Below are 18,210 nucleotides of genomic sequence, written 5' to 3' on the forward strand. Positions count from 1 at the left end.
AAAAACACCTATCCTACCCTTTTTGTGATCACATCTTAGTTAATTGCATTTACAATGACCGTATTTCCCAAAAAAAAGGTCACATTCAGAGGTACTGGGGGTTAGGACCTCAAGATAATTTTAGGGGGTGGACAATTTAATTGCTAAAAGCCGCTGAGCAATGAAGCCAGCCCCAAACCCAAGTTTGACTGCAGAACACATACTCTTTCTGCCTGAAGGTGCTGCTACTGACAACTGGCATTTTTGGGGTGCTGCTGTGTGCAGGCAATTCCTTACCTTTTGCAGTTTTAAAACCACAACAGCCCTGCCAGGTAGGTCAGGTCCATGTTACAGGGAACAAAGTTAAGACATGGAGAGGTTCAGTGTTCTGGGTCGTACCACCACTTAGGAGCAGAGTTGGGATTTGAGTTGGTTGGCCTGGCTCCATCCTGCTGAGATAAGGAACACAGGATAAAGACTGATAAAGCACCCTGGGAAGCCTGGGAGGATAAAGGATTGGCTGCCTGCAAATGTTTGGGGTGGAGCTGGCACAGGGGGGAAAAAAATCTTGAAATCCTTCCTGGAAGAAGCGACATTTTAACTGGATGGGGAGTTTGGGTCAGCCGCATAGAGATGGCAGGGAAGAATGTGTTGGACAAGGCAATGAACAGAAGAAAGACTTTAAGGCAGGGAAGTGTTCGGAGGAACAAAGAGGGAGTTCTGTCTGGCTAGTCCAGAGCCCAAATAATCCCACGAGTATAAAAGGGAAGTGTGTGTGCGCGGTAAGTCACTTCAGTCGCATCTGACTCTTTGTGATCTTATGGACTGTAGCCCTCCAGGCTCCTCTGTCCAAGGGATTCTCCAGACAAGAATACAGGAAGGGGTTGCTGTACCCTTCTCCAGTGGATCTTTCTGACCCAGGGATTGAACCCACCTCTCTTTATGTCTCCTGCATTGGCAGGCGGGTTCTTTACCACTAGCTCCACCTTTGAAGCTCATAAAAAATGAAGAGGGTCTCTTTAACTGGAAATGCAAATGGAGTGTCCATGTTTGCAATCCAGGTCCTCCCTGTTCTAATGGAAATCCACTTCCAAGCAGTGGAATTGCCAACAAATAGGATCAGCTGAGGGGACCCAATGCCCTCTCCTTCCCACGCACACATAGCAGTCCCGCCCAAACCCAGAAACCAGAGAGCTGCAGAGACGCCCATCCTGGCTCCAGCTCCAGAAGGCCCAGCTGAGATGCATGCTGATCCACCCAAGACAAAAGGTTTTCAGCGTGTTTATCTGGTTGCCATGGGTTTGCCTTCTGCGTCAGGCGCTCGGTCTGTAAGACATGACAATTGGATAATATTTTTATTTTTAGGCATGGGTCAGCGAGCCTTTTCATTCTACCGCCAGATTCGCCCCCACACCAGAGCTCCAGGGAACTGGGCTTCTGGATGCCTGGGAAGCGAGTGGCTGCAGCAGGAGGGGTGGGTGGTGTACCATCTGAGCTGGACACCGCGTCCTGGAGGGAGAAGGCCTCCGTCTTGGTCGGGGGGCGGGGCGGTCTGTTCTGTGTCTGGGCAAATGGAGATGGTTGGATGGCATCACCGACTCCATGGATGTGAGCTTGAGCACGCTCTGGCAAATGGTAAAGGACAGTGAACCTGGTGTGCTGCAGTTCATGGGGTCTCAAAGAATTGGACACGACCGAGTGACTGAACAAAAAGATTCTGGTGACTGCAGCTGGTCTTGGCCAAGACCTAGGAGCCATCAAGCCCAGGTGGCAAGCTTGGAACTGGGGGCAGGTGGGCCCAGAGGGAACCCACTGGGGATGGTGAGAGGATGTCCACATGGTCCACGGCATGTGGCGAGGGTGACGGGGAGCAGGTGGCCACAAATGGGATCTAAAAAGAAGAGGGGCTTTAGAAGTCAGACCCTCACACTAGGGATCAGATACAAGGCAGGCAGGAGCAGAGCTCCTCACCCTTGGCGCTGTTAACACTCAAGGCTTTGTCATAGGATGCCATCCTGGGCACTGAAGGGTGTCTGGCAGCATCCCTGACCTACACACACTAGATGCCCATAATACTCCGTGATACAATGTCCCCAGTTATGAAAACTAAAAGTGTCTCCAGATAGGTATTGCAAATGTTCCCAGGGTGGGGGATAGGGGTGGGGTGAGTACTGTCCTTGGTTGAACCGGAAGACTGAACAGGTCTGGAATCTGGCGGGGGCAGACCCAGACACTACAGAGTAAACACAGATCCAACCATGGGAACAAGTGGCAGCTCTTCAGGTGGCCCCACACTGGTTAGGACCTTTGGTGGCACAGACGGGAGTCAGTTCTGGCTAACGTCCCCCAGAGGCCACGTGTAGGAGAGATAGAGCAGAGGTAGAGGAACAGTCCTTAAAAATAAGAAAAGGCTAGAAGACGGAGCTTAGACTTGGGCAGGAACCAAGACAGCCTCAGTTTTGTGATCTGTATAATGGGAATAGTAACAGTGCCTACTTCATAGAGGCATTTGGGGATCGGCTGAGTTAATACACATACCTGGCATGGTGAGCACAAAGAATTAGCTGTTCCATCACTGTTGTTGTCTTCTGTCCATTTGTTTCACTGTTTGTCACTTTCCTACTGGCCTGGCCTTCCCTAACGACCTGGCCGTTTCCTTCCATCTCTACGTCTTGTCGCCCTCTCGCCCCCAACACGCCAGCCACCCAAAGGCAACCTCCGGCCTCTCAAAGGCTAACATTTGAGACCATTTCACTGTCCCACCCAGCTGGAGAAACCTCCATGGAATTTGTTTCACGGTTCTTCTGCTGTCTTTCAAGTGTTTAGAAGGAGAAGGAAACAGGAAGCTCGAAATAAGGAGGGAGGGAGTGCTAGAGAACTTTCCTGAGAACTGATCTGCTACCAACAACCATTTCATGGGCAAGAAACACCTCAGAGAGAAGAGTCCTCGGGTCAGAAAAGCATCCTGGTCCGGCCAGAGGTAGCCCTCCCCGCCCCAACTCCACCCACTGCACACCAGGCAGAGATTGGGGATCGTGGCTGCCTCTCTTCTGCCCTGAACTTAGAAGAGGGAAAATCTTGGCAGAGAGCTCTACGTGATGAGAAGATGGTTCAAAATATTCCCTAAAACTTGCTGTTTGGGGAGCCATGAGGAGCAGCCAATGGCAGGAGGAAACCATGCCCCCAGCACCTCTCACCTCAGACAGTGGGAGCTGTTTTCTCAAAGGGTCTTTCATAGCAAAGAGGTGAGAGTTTTAGCATCAAATCCATTAGTGGTGAAGGAAGGCTGCGGACAGGTGCCTGGTGCTGCTCGTCGCCTAGAAGCACCATGGCTGAGGGATGAATCAGTAAAAGGCTTCTTCTCTTCAGGGCAGACGTGGGAAGCCAGCCTTGAAGGAAGGGCACAGCTGCCTTCAGTCAGGGAGGCACGGACTGAACCCAGGGGCTGAGCTTATGTTAAGCCTGGTTTGTATTGAATCTAGACTCCAAATTGTTATGCAGGGGGGAGTCACGATACGTAATTAAAAATTTATGCTTTTATTTAGCAACAACTTCCATTTCAGTAAAGAAAGTTGACTTCATCAATCCCCTGACATTTCTCACTTCTGTCCGGAGCAGGTCCAGGTTCAAGGGGACCCAGAACAACAGTTATCCCTGGTCCCCAGAAAACAAAGGGTTAGTCGCTAGGTTGTGTCTGACTCTTTGCAACCCCATGGATTGTAGCCTGCCAGGCTCCTCTCCATGGGATTCTCCACACAAGAATTCTGGAGTGGGTTGTCATTTCCTCCTCTAGGGGATCTTTATGATTCAGGGATCAAACCTGGGTCTCCTGCTTTGCACACGGCTTCTTTACCGTCTGAGCCACCATGTGGGCCCCAAATGTCAGGCAGAGGGTGGGATTCAGGCTTTAACCACAGAGTGGTGTGTGCTGACTAATGGAAAGCCTGTCTTTGACTGTCGTAACACATGGGTTCAAGTTCTGGCTCCACCTCAGACTTGCAAACTTCATTTCTCTGAGCCTCACTTCCCCCTCTGTAAAGTAGGCAAGAAGATCTCTGCGTGGAGGGAGTCTGTGAAACTGAAATGAGACAATGAGTGGTAATGGTTTCTAGAGGTTAGGATGCACAGGAATCAGGGAGAGATGGCTAAAATATAGGTTCCCAGGCCCCTTCAGTATTTTTTTTTCCCCCTCTTATTAAGTAAAGCTAAGTTGGGACTCTGGGACATTCTAAAAGCTGCGAGAGGATTCTCACCCAGGTGTGTCAGTAAGAAACACTGATGTTTAAAAAGGATTTAGTGCTGAGCCCAGCATGTAATAAATCCTTGGTACGTGTCATTGGAAGTTGTTGTAATTATTATTCTGTGAAAGTAAAAATGTTAGTCATTCAGTCATGTCCGACTCCTTGTGACCACATGGACTAGGCTACTCTCCGGTGGAATTCTCCAGGCAAGAACACTGGGCAGGTAGCCATCCTCTTCTCCAGGGGATCATCCCGACCCAGGGATCAGACCCAGGTCTCCTGCATTGCAGGCAGATTGCTTACCATCTGAGCCACCAGGGAAGCCCTATTATTCTGATTCGGTTATCTATTACAACAATAAAGGAACATGACAAACCGCCCCCCAAATCCAACTGCTCAAAACAATAAGTATTTATATAGTCAGGGAATATGTGGGGTCAGCGACTTAGATTGGGCTCAGCTGGGCAGTTCTGGTTCTGGCTGGGCTTACTCACAGGTCCAACGTCAGCTGACTGTCAACTGGAACCATGCAGGACCCTGGCCACAAGACTCCCATCCTCCAGCCGGCTAGCCTAGACATGTTCCCACGGACATGGAAGAGTTCAAGCACTTCCAAGCTTCCGCTTTCTGTCACATCCGCTATCATCTCAGTGGTCAAACACATCACCCGGCAAGGCATGGACAGCAACCCACCCAGAGCGGGAGTGGGAGGGTCCTGATAAATGACACACCAGAGGGAGGGGACAAGGGTAGAGTGACGATTCGGGATGCTCCACCTATCTATAGCAAGTATTAATAGCATTTTAGAAAATATCAGAATTGTACCTCCTTTGTCTACCAGATTTGTTTCAACGATCATGCATCACATTTTTCAATCAGAAAAAAAAAACAAAAAACAACTGTTATTTCCACTTGGAAACAAAAATGGTGCTGAGGAAACAAAAGAGGATTATTTTGAGGATTAAAGGTGATTTAAATATGTCAGAGCCTGAGGGAGCAGATTGGAAACTGCAGGGAGTGTGGAAAGATGATTTGCTCAGAATGAAGCCCCTGGCCCCTACCCCTGGAGAGCACGCAGAGCTCTTATCTCCATCAGGCCTGTGATCTGCTCTGGATCAGACTAAGATGCTCAGATGCCGCCCATGACATTAGGATGAAAGGGTAAGGCACCCCCTTGTCCTTCTGTAGCTCTGGAGCGCCCATGGGCAGTCTCAGACAGCAATTCTGCAGCCTCACTCACCGTTTGGGGCTTCTCTTTATCTTCCCTTTATCCAGGGTTTATCAAGTTAGGCACGTGTTCCTGTCCCCGACTAGGCTGAGGGCTCCTCAGAGGACAGCAGTCCTAAGAGTGGTAACAATAATAACAAGAGAAACTATTTTATGAGTACTTGCTCTGTGACAGCACTGTGCTTTTTATCTATTAGCTCACTTAATGCTCCTGTGAGGCTGTGATTTACTTTCCTGTGGCTGCGTAACGAACTACCACGTACTTGTGCTGGGCTTAGTTGCTCAGTCCGACTCTTCAAGACCCCATGGACTGTAGCCCGCCAGGCTCCTCTGTCCATAGGGATTCTCCAGGCAAGAATACTAGAGTGGGCTGCCATGCCTTCCTCCATGGGATCTTCCCAACCCAGGGATCAAACCCAGGTTTCCCACATGGCAGGCAGATTCTTTACCACCTGAGCCACCAGGGAAGCCCCACTGCATACTTAGTGGCTTAAAATAAGATGGATTCATTATCTTAAAAGTTATCTTAATAATCTTGCAAAAGCTAATAAAAAGTCCGAAAATGGAGCTAAAACCTAGGTGTCAGCAGGGCTGTGTTCCTTCTGGAGATTCTAGGGGAGAATCAATTCCTTGCCTTTTCTAGATTCTAGAGGCCACGTACATCCCTTGGCTTGTGGCTCCCTGGCAGCAATAAGGATAAAATGATGCATGGCTGGCTGGCTGGATAAATAAATGGATGGATGGATGAATGGATAAACAGATGGATAGATGGATGAGTGGATAAATGGACATCCAGAAAACCTTTTGTCTCCTCTCGGTCTCATCTCCAAGGCAGAAACAGTTGCAAAGCCTCTCTCATCCCCACCCTCATCTTTAGAGATGTCACTTTTTTCTACCCTGTCAGCATGAGGAGGATTCTCACTCTGCTTTGTGAGTGAGAACCTATTTCCCTTCCAAACCTCCTGAAGAACCAGTCCTCCCCAGTTATGGGAAAGTAAGTACGTTGTTTAATCACGGGCAATGTCAGTCAAGGAAGCTTAAGCACAGAGATTAGTTCTGTTTGTGTTTGTTGGGACAATGGAGAGCATGAAATATTTAACAGCGTCATAATGCGGAACAGATGGGAAAGATACTGCCTCTCAGGGCCTCTCCATCTCCCACCCTCCACCAACAGCCAAAACCAGGAGGCCATTTAGGACAATTTATGGGCTGGAAGTCAGCCAAGGGACTGCTCACCCAGGGGCCTCTGATACCCACTCAGCCCTGATAACGCCTGCAGGGTTATCCTTCCTGAAGAGGATCAAGTTACAATCCTCTGAGCACTGGAAACGCACAGTGGATCTACAGGAGACATTGGGTCCGTGCCCTCAGTGGCTTTGTGTAGTTATCCGTGTTAGAGAGTGTTTTTCTGCTAGTGCTATGTCAGGGAATTTCCACCCTAAAAATGCCAAGAGCTTGAAAAATCACCAAGGACTGAATTTTAATTTTGTTACGTGCAGTGCAACCTTGGGCGAGTCTGTACCCTCTCTGAGCCTGTCTTCTGCCACAAAAAAGGGAGAGTTATCGTGAAGCTCGAGTGCAATAAAATATGTAAAAGCCTGCTGGTGGGCCCAGAGTAGGTGCTTAGATTGAATCAGGCCAAGGGGATGTGGGACAGATTTAGAACAGCGGGTCCACTAAGAAACATATCACATGCACGCGGTCTGTGGCTCTGCAAGTTTTGAGCTGAAAGGAATCTTTGGGACCATTAAGACCAAAGGTGGTAAAGCAAAGGCCTGGGGCCATATCCAGCCAAAATACACACACACACACACACAGCTTGCACAGGTATTTTTTAAGTATTCAAATTAATTGCCATTTAAAAATAGTGTTGTGTTTTTTTTTTTAACTTTAAGATCTGGAATCTTTTTTTTTCACTTTTTATGACTAAGCTTCTTACCAGTGGCCACATACCAAAAATACATCTTAACTCTGAAAAATATAAGATCCATAAACAGGTTAATAACAAAAGGTTGGGAAAGTAGTCAGACTCCTGATAAATTGCTTTATTTTTAGAAAGATTATGGAGCTGTATTTGGGGCTTCCCTGGTATTTACTTGTGTTTGCTCAAGTAAGGGCTGAGAGAGAGATACAATGCTGTGTCTCTGCAATATTTCAAAGTCAAGACAAGATGCTCCACACTAAATGCTTATTTCTGTAGTTCAAAGAAACTGCAGAAATTGATGGCCATCAAAGACCATCAACTCATACTACAATATAAGACAATGGTCTAGTTTAACCCATTTCTTAAGTTAAAATCTGAAATCTTCAACGATCTCGAAACTGTCCGACTCAGGAACCCAAAGCTTGGGTACCCACATGACAACAACGGGACAGCGTCCCCAGAAGCTTCCTTCATGATATATTTTATGCTTTTTTAGCCTCTCACTTGGGCTTCCGCTCTGTGTTCTATCGGTGTGTGAGTTTATGAGCTCAGATGGAAGGCAAGCTCTTCACTTTTACAGATAAAGAAACTAAGGCTAAAGGAAACAATCCAGCATGGGTGCCCCCTCCGCGGCCCCCAGCACCTCCCAACTCCCCAACCCCTCACTGCCACCGTGAGAGACCACACCAAGAGCACTTGGAGCTCTTTGCTCAATTACACCCTCAGAGTGCTTCTTATCACAGTGCTTTGGGCAGTCATTCAAGCACCTCTGGGCTGAGAGATCTTGCTCAAGATTCTCCAATTCTGCTCTATTATCCTTTAGGCCTTGTTCTTACTCCTACACCCGGTCAATGGCCTGGGGGTTAGACACAGTCATAACTTTGATGTCTATTGGAAGAACCAAGCAATGTGCATAAAAGTCCCCAACAAGCTGCGAGTATTTCATTCTCATCTTCTTAAGCCAGGGACGGGGAAGCCTGGTGGGCAGCCGTCTATGGGGTCGTTCAGAGTCGGACACGACTGAAGCGACTTAGCAGCAGCAGCAGCAAGCCTATGGTATGCTGCTGCTGCTGCTGCTAAGTCACTTCAGTCGTGCCTGACTCTGTGCGACCCCATAGACGGCAGCCCACCAGGCTCCCCCGTCCCTGGGATTCTCCAGACAAGAACACTGGAGTAGGTTGCCATTTCCTTCTCCAATGCATGAAAGTGAAGAGTGAATGTGAAGTCTCTCAGTTGTGTCCGACCCTCAGGGACCCCATGGACTGCAGCCTTCCAGGCTCCTCCGTCCATGGGATTTTCCAGGCAAGAGTACTGGAGTGGGGTATTATTGCCTTCTCCGCCTATGGTATGCAGGACGCATCAAATGAAGGGCTCCCTCCCTCCTTTCCCCCAACTTCTGGATAAATTCGGGTTCTGACACGTGTTAAAAGGTAACTCATGGGAGGTTTTCTAGCAACCCCAGCTACACAATTTGTGTTTGGCCCCCTGGGTATTTGGTCTCAGTTGGACATGCGTTTCAGCAAAACCAAGATTGTAAGAAGATGTTTCTTTAATTAAATGCAATCTCTCTTTATAGCCCCTGCATTACTGACCTGACCCCAACAGGTCTGGTTGGTGCTCAGCTATGGCTCTCTGGCCCCATCCCTCCTGACCTCACCCACCAGCACACTCGTTAACCCTCACAACAGGGTTTTCCTTTTCAAGCCCAGTTTTTAAAAAGAGAAAGTTCATTCTCTTTTCCTTGCCCAGAATAATCCTCAAATTATGCACAATATCCGGAACAGCGAAATGGCCCCAAATTTAATTTTCTGGTTTCTTGAAGACCTGACTTAATCAAGCCAGGAGTCAAGGAGGGCTCCCCATGGATATGCCCCAGAACAGCAGGGGTGGGGGGAGCTCCCTGTTTAACGACCCATGAAAAGTCACATGTGTCTCTGTGGGTCTGTGCATTCGTGGTGCGGGGTGTGCCTCTGAGTGTGATGTGTCTGCCTCTGTGTGTCTGTGTGTCTGTCTGTGATGTCTGGGTGTGGTGTGAGTGTGTCTGTATGTGTGCAGGTGTGTGTTTGGTGTGTGTGACATGTGCATGCTGCCTGCAGGTGTATGTTGAGCATATATGCAAGTGTGTGCAGGTATCATGTGTGTGTAGCGTGTGTGTCTGTGTGGGCATGCACCCAAGCCTCCATGGCTCCTCGTCCCCGGTCCCAGCGTAAAGGATGAATCATGGGCTCCATCCTGTGGTTTCTCAGCCCTACCTGGTGCATTGTTCTCTCCATGTGTTCCTTGGGAGGACGTGGTCAATGGTTTGAAAAGAGCCAACGCTGCTGTGGGCAGTCTCCAGAGTCATTCACTCCTGAACTCCCCACTCGACAGCGAGGGAATGGAGGAGCAAAAGAGCTACTTGAGTTAACCAAGAGTCGCAAAGCAAGTTAGTGGCCATTGCTGGGGGCTGGAAGCAATTTCTCCTGACACCCCGTCCAATGTGCTTTTTCCCTGATCCCCTTCAAGGGAGTCAAGGCCAGCCTGCCAGGGAAACTGGTTGTGTGTATGGCAGGAGGTGGGTGGTGGCGATGGTGAACAGCTCAAATACATGGAGTGCCTGGGTGGGAAATTGTGCAAGCAATACCATGAGCATGGGTTGACAAATGCTTCCCCAGAAGGCCAAATAGGAAATATTGTAGACTTTGATAGGCTAAGAGGCAAACTTGAAGATGTTACATAGGTATTACATGTTAACTTATATAACCATTTAAACATATAACTACTAAAAAATTTTTAAACCATTAACTGAGATTGACTCACAGGCCAGTCCCTGTTTTGGAGGATATGAGCATCAAAACAAATCTGAATTTATGGAACCAGAAACGGGAGCAAAGGGGACTTCCCTGGAGGTCCAGTGGTTAAGATTCCATATTTTCAATACAAGGGGTGCAAGTTCAATCCCTGGTCGGGGAACTAAAATTCCACATGCCGCAAGGCCAAAAAGAAAGAAAGGAAAAAACTGGAGCAAAGACAGCAGGGTCAGAGGAACTGATGGAAGAGAGATGGAAACAGGAAACCAAGAGCAAGTGTAGGTGTTGCGTGAGAAGGTGCAGAACAATAGTCACAAATTGGTTTTCAGAGATGGAGCGTCAGGTCCCACGTATAGGAAGCTCTATCACAGAGCGTTGTCATAGGAGGGGCTGCGTCCCAGGAGCACAAGATGGAGGCAAATTCCACAGCAAGGGCGTTGCTCAAGGGTCAGGAGCCCACCGCTTCATCTCACCATGAGTGGGAACCACACCTTGTCTGACCCAAGTGCCATGGGATCACGAAATTAAAAGATGCTTGCTCCTTGGAAGGAAAACTGTGACAAACCTGGGCAGTGTATTCAAAAGCAGAGACACCACTCTGCCAACAAAGATACATATAGTCAAGCCATGGTTTTTCCAGTAGTCACATACAGATGTGAGAGTTGGACCGTAAAGAAGGCTGAGCACCAAGGAATTGATGCTTTTGAACTGTGGTGTTGGAGAAGACTTTTGAGAGTCCCTTGGACTGCAAGGAGATCCAACCAGTCCATCCTAAAGGAAATCAACCCTGAATATTCACTGGAAGGACTGATGCTGAAACCGAAACTCCAATACTTTGACCACCTGATGCGAAGAGCTGACTCACTGGAAAAGACCCTGATGCTGGGAAAGATTGAGGGGAGAAAGAGAAGGGGGCAACAAAGAGATGGTTGGATGGCATCACTGATTCAATGGACATGAATTTGAGCAAACTTCGGGAGATGGTGAAGGACTGGAAGCCTGGTGTGCTGTCATCCAAGGGGTCACAAAGAGTTGGACACAACTGAATGAGTGAATAGCAACAATGCCACGGGGCAGTTCCTGGGTGAGTGCCCAGGCCTGCAGGCTTTGCCCACTGCCTTGTTTGGTCACTGAGCCAAATACATGTGGTTCACACCCCAGGGCACCTTCCCCTGCTACACAGCCCCCTTCCCCTCAACCCACTCCCCCATGGCCTCACCTGGAGGCTCCTATGACCAACTGTCTTAGGAGGAAAGGATTTGGTCTTGGAATATATTGTTCTGTAGGATCATAACCCTGTGGAAAGCTGATGATGAAAGACAGGGGGGGAGGGAGATTCCCACGTACATCTTTGAGCTGAATTTTTTTGTGAAGTCACTGGGAGTACAAATCTACACGGATTAATGCAACAGCCAGCACCAGAAAGTGTGCTCCAGGAGGGCAGGAGGTTAGTGTTTTGTTCACCATTTTATTCATACCTGACCTTAGGTATTCTTTACTTAAATATTCTTTCCTTTTTTTTTATTTATTCATTTATTTAGCTGTGCCTGGTCTTAGTTGTGGCATGTGGGATCTTTAGTTGTGGCCCTGACCAGGGATGGAACTGGGCCCCCTGCTTTGGGAGCAGGAATCTTAGCCACCGGACCACCTGGGAAGTCTGTGCATGCGTGCTGAGTCATTTCAATTGAGTCCAGCTCTTTTTGATTCTTTGTGACAGCAGACTGTAGCCCGCCAGTCTCCTCTGTCCATCGGATTCTCCAGGCATGAATATTGGAGTAGATTGCCATTTCCTTCTCCAGGGGATCTTCCTGACTCAGGAATCGAGCCTGTGTCTTGTGGGTCTCCTTCATTGGCAGGCAAGTTCTTTACCACTAGCGCCACCTGGGAAGCCCACCAGGGAAGTCTTCTTGACTTAACGATGATCAAGGGCCTGAAAAGAGTTTAAGACTGAGGATTGATAACAAAGAGGAGGGAGGAAGAGACTTGTGGGTAGCCCTTTCGGAATGGATATTGAGTGTAAAGGTGTGGGTGGGGTCTAGGAATGTTCACCAAAAGTCTGTCTATGCCAAAGAGGTTCCCGATAGCCAGGTGGACAAGGTGGTCCATCCCGTGGACATCACACAGCCTCCTCCTCCAGCTACCCCAGTGCCGGCTCATGAACCGCTTGGGCATGGTGGCAGGAAGTGGGATGGTTAACCTTCTAATTTAATTTTCAGCCTCCAGGACATCAAATCAAGATTATGAAAAATGATAAAGCATAGAAATTAAAAAAAAAAAAAAAAGCTGACTAGTGACATGTTGTTAAGCATGCCCCTGTGCATAAAGAGGTAACTGCATTAGATGGAGTGTGATCTTATTATATCTGCTATGGTTTCTGCTTGGAAGTTTGGATATGGAAATGGGAGCGTGCAGACATGGAGTCTCCAGAGGTGTGGACTGCGGGGCACCGAATGGATTTTGCTCCTTCATCACTCATTAGACTCCTTTGCAGGATGCCTTCCTGTAAGGCAGAGAGGAGAAAGCTAAAATGACATTTCCCAACTCCTTTGCTGCCAGGTTCTAGGTGTGACCTAGGTTTTTGTTCATTCAGATTCTCCTGCGCAACTCTCAGTATGGAAGGGGAGCACAGAGGAGACAGTCTGACGGGGGGTATCTGTTTTGCCACTGAGGATGGCATGGAGACCATGAGACTTCACTCGGTAGCTTCCTGGTTTGGCAGCTTCTTACCATCTTGAGCGCTTCTTTCTTCCTCGTGGAAAAGGCAGAGAGGTTCCAGGGCCAAAACTATTCCTGGATTCTCAGACTACAGCCCACTACTTCAATTTTTCCCAACAATTTTGCAAACCACCTAATTTTGTTGTTATTCAGTCTCCAAGTCCTGTCTGACTCTTTGAGCCCCATCAGCCTAATATCTCATAATGAATGCTTTCTCATACTAATTAGAGTGGATTCTATTGTCTGCAACTGAATCCTGATTCCAGAGTCCCCCCAGCAAATATCTCTAGGACACTTGCAAGCACACGGCGGACACCCCAAACCCCTAATAGTTGTTACAGGGAAGTACTTTGGAATCAAGCTAAGTATCCTAGAAACTCCAAGTTCAGATGGCTAAAACATGACACCTCTTCTGAACCTGCCTAGCATGACTGAGGAAGCCGCTAGGAAGGGAGTTGAATAAATAGCTCCCAATGTTAAGTGTTTATTCTGTGCCAAGCCCTGTACAAGCTCTTCAGTATAGCCTCATTCATCCCCACAACCACATCCCTTTGAATCACTCAAGAAGATTGAAGAACTTTCTCAAGTTCGATTGAGATTGTGATGCAGTTGCTAAGAGCCAAGCAGATCAGGTTGCCTCCAATCCTGCTCCGAGAACAGTCATCCCCATTCTAAGCATTCACATTAAGGGCAAAAAAGTATGCTCATATTTTTTTCCAAGGCCATAAATATCTATATTTTAAAAACATTTATTTTGGAATAATTTTAGAAAAGTTGCAAAAAGAGCACAAAGTTCCCATATATCCTTCACCTGATCTCATCTAACGCTCACATCTTATGTCACACGGGAAAATTTTCAAAACCAAGACGCTAACACTGGGCAGTATTATTAACAGGGCTACAGACTTCATTTGCATTTCATCAGGTGTTCGGCCAATGTCCTCTGATTACTCCAGGATGCAATCCAGGCTGCCACCTTCCATTTGACTTCCTTTTTAAAATTTTACTTTTTGTCATCTCGTCAGCTTATTCCAAAGCAAAAGGGCCTCAATTATTTGCACATGCTCAAGGATGGGGAACATGTACCCTCCACGTGAGAGAGGCCATGCGGCAGGACAATTTGGAACAATTACCCTTGATGTCCATTGGTAGAGGAGCCCTCCTGTTAGAAATTGGCAGCAGAAGCCACAATGAAGACCAAGTGGGAGCCGGGAGCAGGTACTAGGATGCACAAGTAAGGGCAACGGCTGTTCCAGTGATGGAGGCTTCAAGCCAGTGGCCCATCTCAATGTGTAATTGGGGGAAGCAGGGTGGAGAAAGGTCATGGCAGGAGCTGTTGGAGCCAGGGTTGGCGAGACGGTGACGGAAGGGGCCAAGGCCAAGTAGTGAATAATGTCCTCACCAAAGGGTTTCTACGAAAGATGATGAATCTCTCCAATTAAACATGTCACGGCTGGGCTTGGAAGCCACAGATGAAAACAGAGGTAAGATAATTACTTCCATAGCATGCCTGGTTGTGGGAAAAAGAAAAAAAAGCATAGTCATAAAAATGAGTTAATCACCCAGCCAGGAGTAGGAGAGAGTTCTGTAAAGGTTTAGAAACCATGTGTGTGTTTAATGTAACTTTCACAGTGGGTTAGATTCCCCAAAAGGTGTGAAATTAAAACAAAAGAGACTGAATCTAGTTTTCCCACCGAATCAGTGTTTTAACGCTGAAGCTTCTGACCCAGGATGGGAAGCCGCTGTTGTAGAAATAAACATGTATAGCATGCTTAATTACCACATATGAGGCCCGGCATAATATTCCATTATGCAAATTAAAGCTTCTTAAAATCAGGAACACCATGACCAATTCTATATTCACCTAAGGGGCAAATATATATATATATTCTTCTATATGCTTTATCTTTTTGAGAACTAATTAGGAGATCAGGAGAGCGAGGCTTCCATATCTCCGGCCCCATGATTGTAAGGGTTTGTTCAAGGGTATGTGGCCGGGGCTTCCCTGGTGGTTCAGTGGTAAAGAATCTGTCTGCCAGTGCAGGAGACATGAGTTCGATCCCTGGCCCAGGGAGATGCCTCAGGGTAACAAAGCCCGTGTGCCACAGCTACTGAGCCTGCATTCTAGAGGCCAGACGCTGCAACTACTGAAGCCAGGGCTCTGTGAGAAGCCCACGCACCGCAGCCAGAGAGTAGCCTGTGCAGCTGCGAACACTCGGCACAGCCAAAAACAGGGAAAAGAGGTCTATGGCCTTACCCTGAGACTTTAGCCGGTGGGGCCTGAGATGCCTGGTGGATTCGCTTCTTCCAGTTCGAAGTTCCTTGTAGCAAACAAATCTTGTTCTTGTCAGAATCTGACGGTGAAAAGTCATCCTGTCTTTTGTCATTAGTCGCCATTCAACAAGGGTGACCTGTGGCCACCAAGGACCCCTTCCAAACAGGACAGGCAGTTCCATTCTTTGATCTTTGTCTGCAGAGCTGCTCTACCAAGTCAAAAACTCAGATGCAGAGTGCAGGGAACTGGACTCAATGTCTTGTAATAACCTATCATATGGGAAAGAGCCTAAAAAAGAATATATATATATATGTATGTATATAAAGAATCACTGCTATACACTTGAAACTAACACAACATTATAATGCAACTATATTTCAGCAAACATTTTTTAAAAACAAGAAAATAAATTTAAAGTATAGCATGTTAAGATCGGAGTGGGGGGAACCTCAGAGAGTGATTTCAACGAACCCTAGGGCATGTGCTATGGAACCCAGTCTTCAATTAGAAGGTTCCAGGTCTTTCTCATTCACTGCCTGGATGCTGCTTAGGTTACGAAGAGTCTAGAACATGGTTCTACCTTTTTCCAGCACTTTAGGAATGAGGGATTACAGACACATCACTTCTCTCTCTCCTCCCAAAAGGTGAGGGAGATTTCTTAAGATAACAAATTAGAAAAACTATTACATGCATTATTAAAACAATGGCAGATTTTTAAATGTGGGGAATAAATTATGCAAGGGGCAGAGACTTTCTTTTTTTTCGGGGCGGTGGTGGGGGGGTGTTGTCTTTCGGCTGTGCTGGGTCTTCATTGTGTGGACCTAGTTGCCCCGTGACACGCGGGGTCAGAACCTGTGTTCTTGGCATTGGAAGGCAGATTCTTCACCACTGGACCACCAGGGAAGCCCTAGCCTTTCTGTTTTAAATCTTTCTCCTGGAACGTGTTCTAGATTGAAGTACACACATCTCTGCCTTTGTCAGCAGATTCTGAACGTAACTTTCCCTTTTCTTGGCAAGCTGGGGCCCTAAATTAGGAGCCTTCATCAACTGGGTTTCCTCGCCGGTTTCTTAAGACTTTTCCTGGAAATGGGCTCGAGATTGCCCTTTCCCTGATTCTAAAATGTGTCCTCTGCTTGCAGCTTCCAATGCACTGTGGGTTAGGAAACCAGATCCCGGAGCCTAAGAACTGTTTGTTAAACAAACCGTCACAATGGGACTCTGATCCAGGGCGTTGGGAGCAGTGTTAGAAGAAGCCATTCTGTTAGCTCCTTGTGCCTGGATCTGTGTGGGGCCACTTCTCTAGTCAGCGTGCATTTTGGAATTTCTAAAATTTGCTTGGCCTGTCCCCATCCCTGACCCTGTGACCCAGGAGGTCTGGGGAGATGCAGGCAGAGCTTTAGAAGATGCTTCCCAGCTGATGCGATGCTCACACTGGACTGAGATGCTATTGCCTTGACCCCGACCCCTGCATAAACCAGGCCCTCGTTCTGCCCAGAAATCAGGGTTCATCCCTCAGTCAGCCTTGACCGCACGGGGCGTCTTTCTCCTTATAACCTCTTCAGACACACCCCTTAATCTCAGAAAAAGAAACCACATAAGGCTTCATAGGCCAAAATAGAGATTTTTATTTCCAAATATAAGGCAGATACATTGTAGGAAACATAAAGCAACCGCCAAAATGTCGAGCCATCTTTGAGAACACGGCCATTTCCAGCTTGAACAACAGGAAGGGGACGGAAGCTTCACGCAACTTTAAAACAGAACACAGAGGAGGAATTCCAAGGGCCCTGGAGTCCCTCTCGGTCCCCAGCAGGGAAGGCAGGGGAGGCTCTTGGCTGCTTTTGGACTTGATATGAACCAAGATAAGACACACATGTTCCAAGGCAGTCACTGGGCTCCCCCTCTGCTTGCCTTCCCAGAAAGCTTAATTTGTTACAAATGTGTGTTTCACCAGCACAAATAATATGACAGGAGTGAATATGGTCCCTGTGCCTACTGTTTACATAGTAGGACATTGTAAACAATGATACAAAATTAGTTTGCTTTTGACGATAAAACCCACGGACACAGCATCTATACACACACACACACACACCTGACCGTACCCTCACCTGGCTCGCCCAGCCTTAACCAGACCAGTCCGGCCACATGAATAGCTGGTCGGTACTACGCTACTGTCACCGGATTTCAAAGGCAAGGATGGGCTGATTTTTGCCTCTGTGGATTTGACTGATGGTAGACACACAGCAGGAAGGTGGCGATGCCTCCACATGGGGTTCTGGGGAAGTGTGGGACCCTCTGGTTCCCGAGCCCTGACTTGGGAGAGGGGGACAAGAGAAACTAACAAATCTATCAGGCTCAAGTGTTTTGGGATGAGAGGGTTGGTCTTCTGGACTTGAAGTGGGTGGGTGAGGGATAGTGATACCTCCAAAGCTCATGTCATCTTAGGTGCTCAACATATTCTATGAACAGCCACTGGTTTCTTCCTTTCTTCCTTTGGATCCCAGATACATTTTTTAAAAAAAATTAGCCAGTCCATTTATTGGTTAAAAATAGATTGTATGCTCAATAAACAGGTTATTTCTAGCCCTACAATGACCATGTTAACCATGTATACACTCAAATCTTGCCTTAAACCTTTCCTGGAAGAAAACATGGAATGAATATACATAAGCAAATGAAAAGAATCAAAGCTGATCCTTCCTCAGAGGAGCCCTACAAAATCAAACATAATTGAAAAATGAACGCAGAGAGAGTCATTCCTCATCTACATACACTGAGATCATAAATGCTTTAAGAAATAGTGGTTGAGAGCAGAAAAATGGACAGAAGCCAGCATTCATGAGCTCTTCGATGATTATCTCCTGTTGTTCTTTTTTAGCCTCGTTGAACATCACGGGTTTCTAATAGACACAGAGACCCAAAGAGTAAGATAGAAATGGGCAAACTAGGACCCCGTGAATGGAGCCCTCCTCTCCCAGCAGGTTGTGTGCCAGCCCAGTAAAAAGAGGATGCGTGTTTCCAAACCAGCCTCAGGGAGCTTTTCAGAAGGCAGAGACC

The 18,210-nt window shown here is 47.4% G+C and overlaps 1 protein-coding gene across 3 annotated transcripts in view; it reads right to left on the reverse strand.

Annotated features, from left to right (window-relative positions):
• The window catches only part of SYNE3 (spectrin repeat containing nuclear envelope family member 3), a 127,013-nt gene continuing 109,886 nt past the window's right edge, over positions 1,084-18,210 (reverse strand). For all 3 annotated transcript variants that reach the window (XM_018066222.1, XM_018066221.1, XM_018066223.1), the window contains exon 18: positions 1,084-1,305. In XM_018066222.1, coding sequence (XP_017921711.1) covers positions 1,099-1,305 — 207 coding nt within the window. In that variant the 3' untranslated portion in view covers positions 1,084-1,098. The remainder of the gene's footprint in view (positions 1,306-18,210) is intronic.

The sequence above is a fragment of the Capra hircus genome, chromosome 21 (genome assembly GCF_001704415.2).
Source record: "Capra hircus breed San Clemente chromosome 21, ASM170441v1, whole genome shotgun sequence".
NCBI lineage: Eukaryota > Metazoa > Chordata > Mammalia > Artiodactyla > Bovidae > Capra > Capra hircus.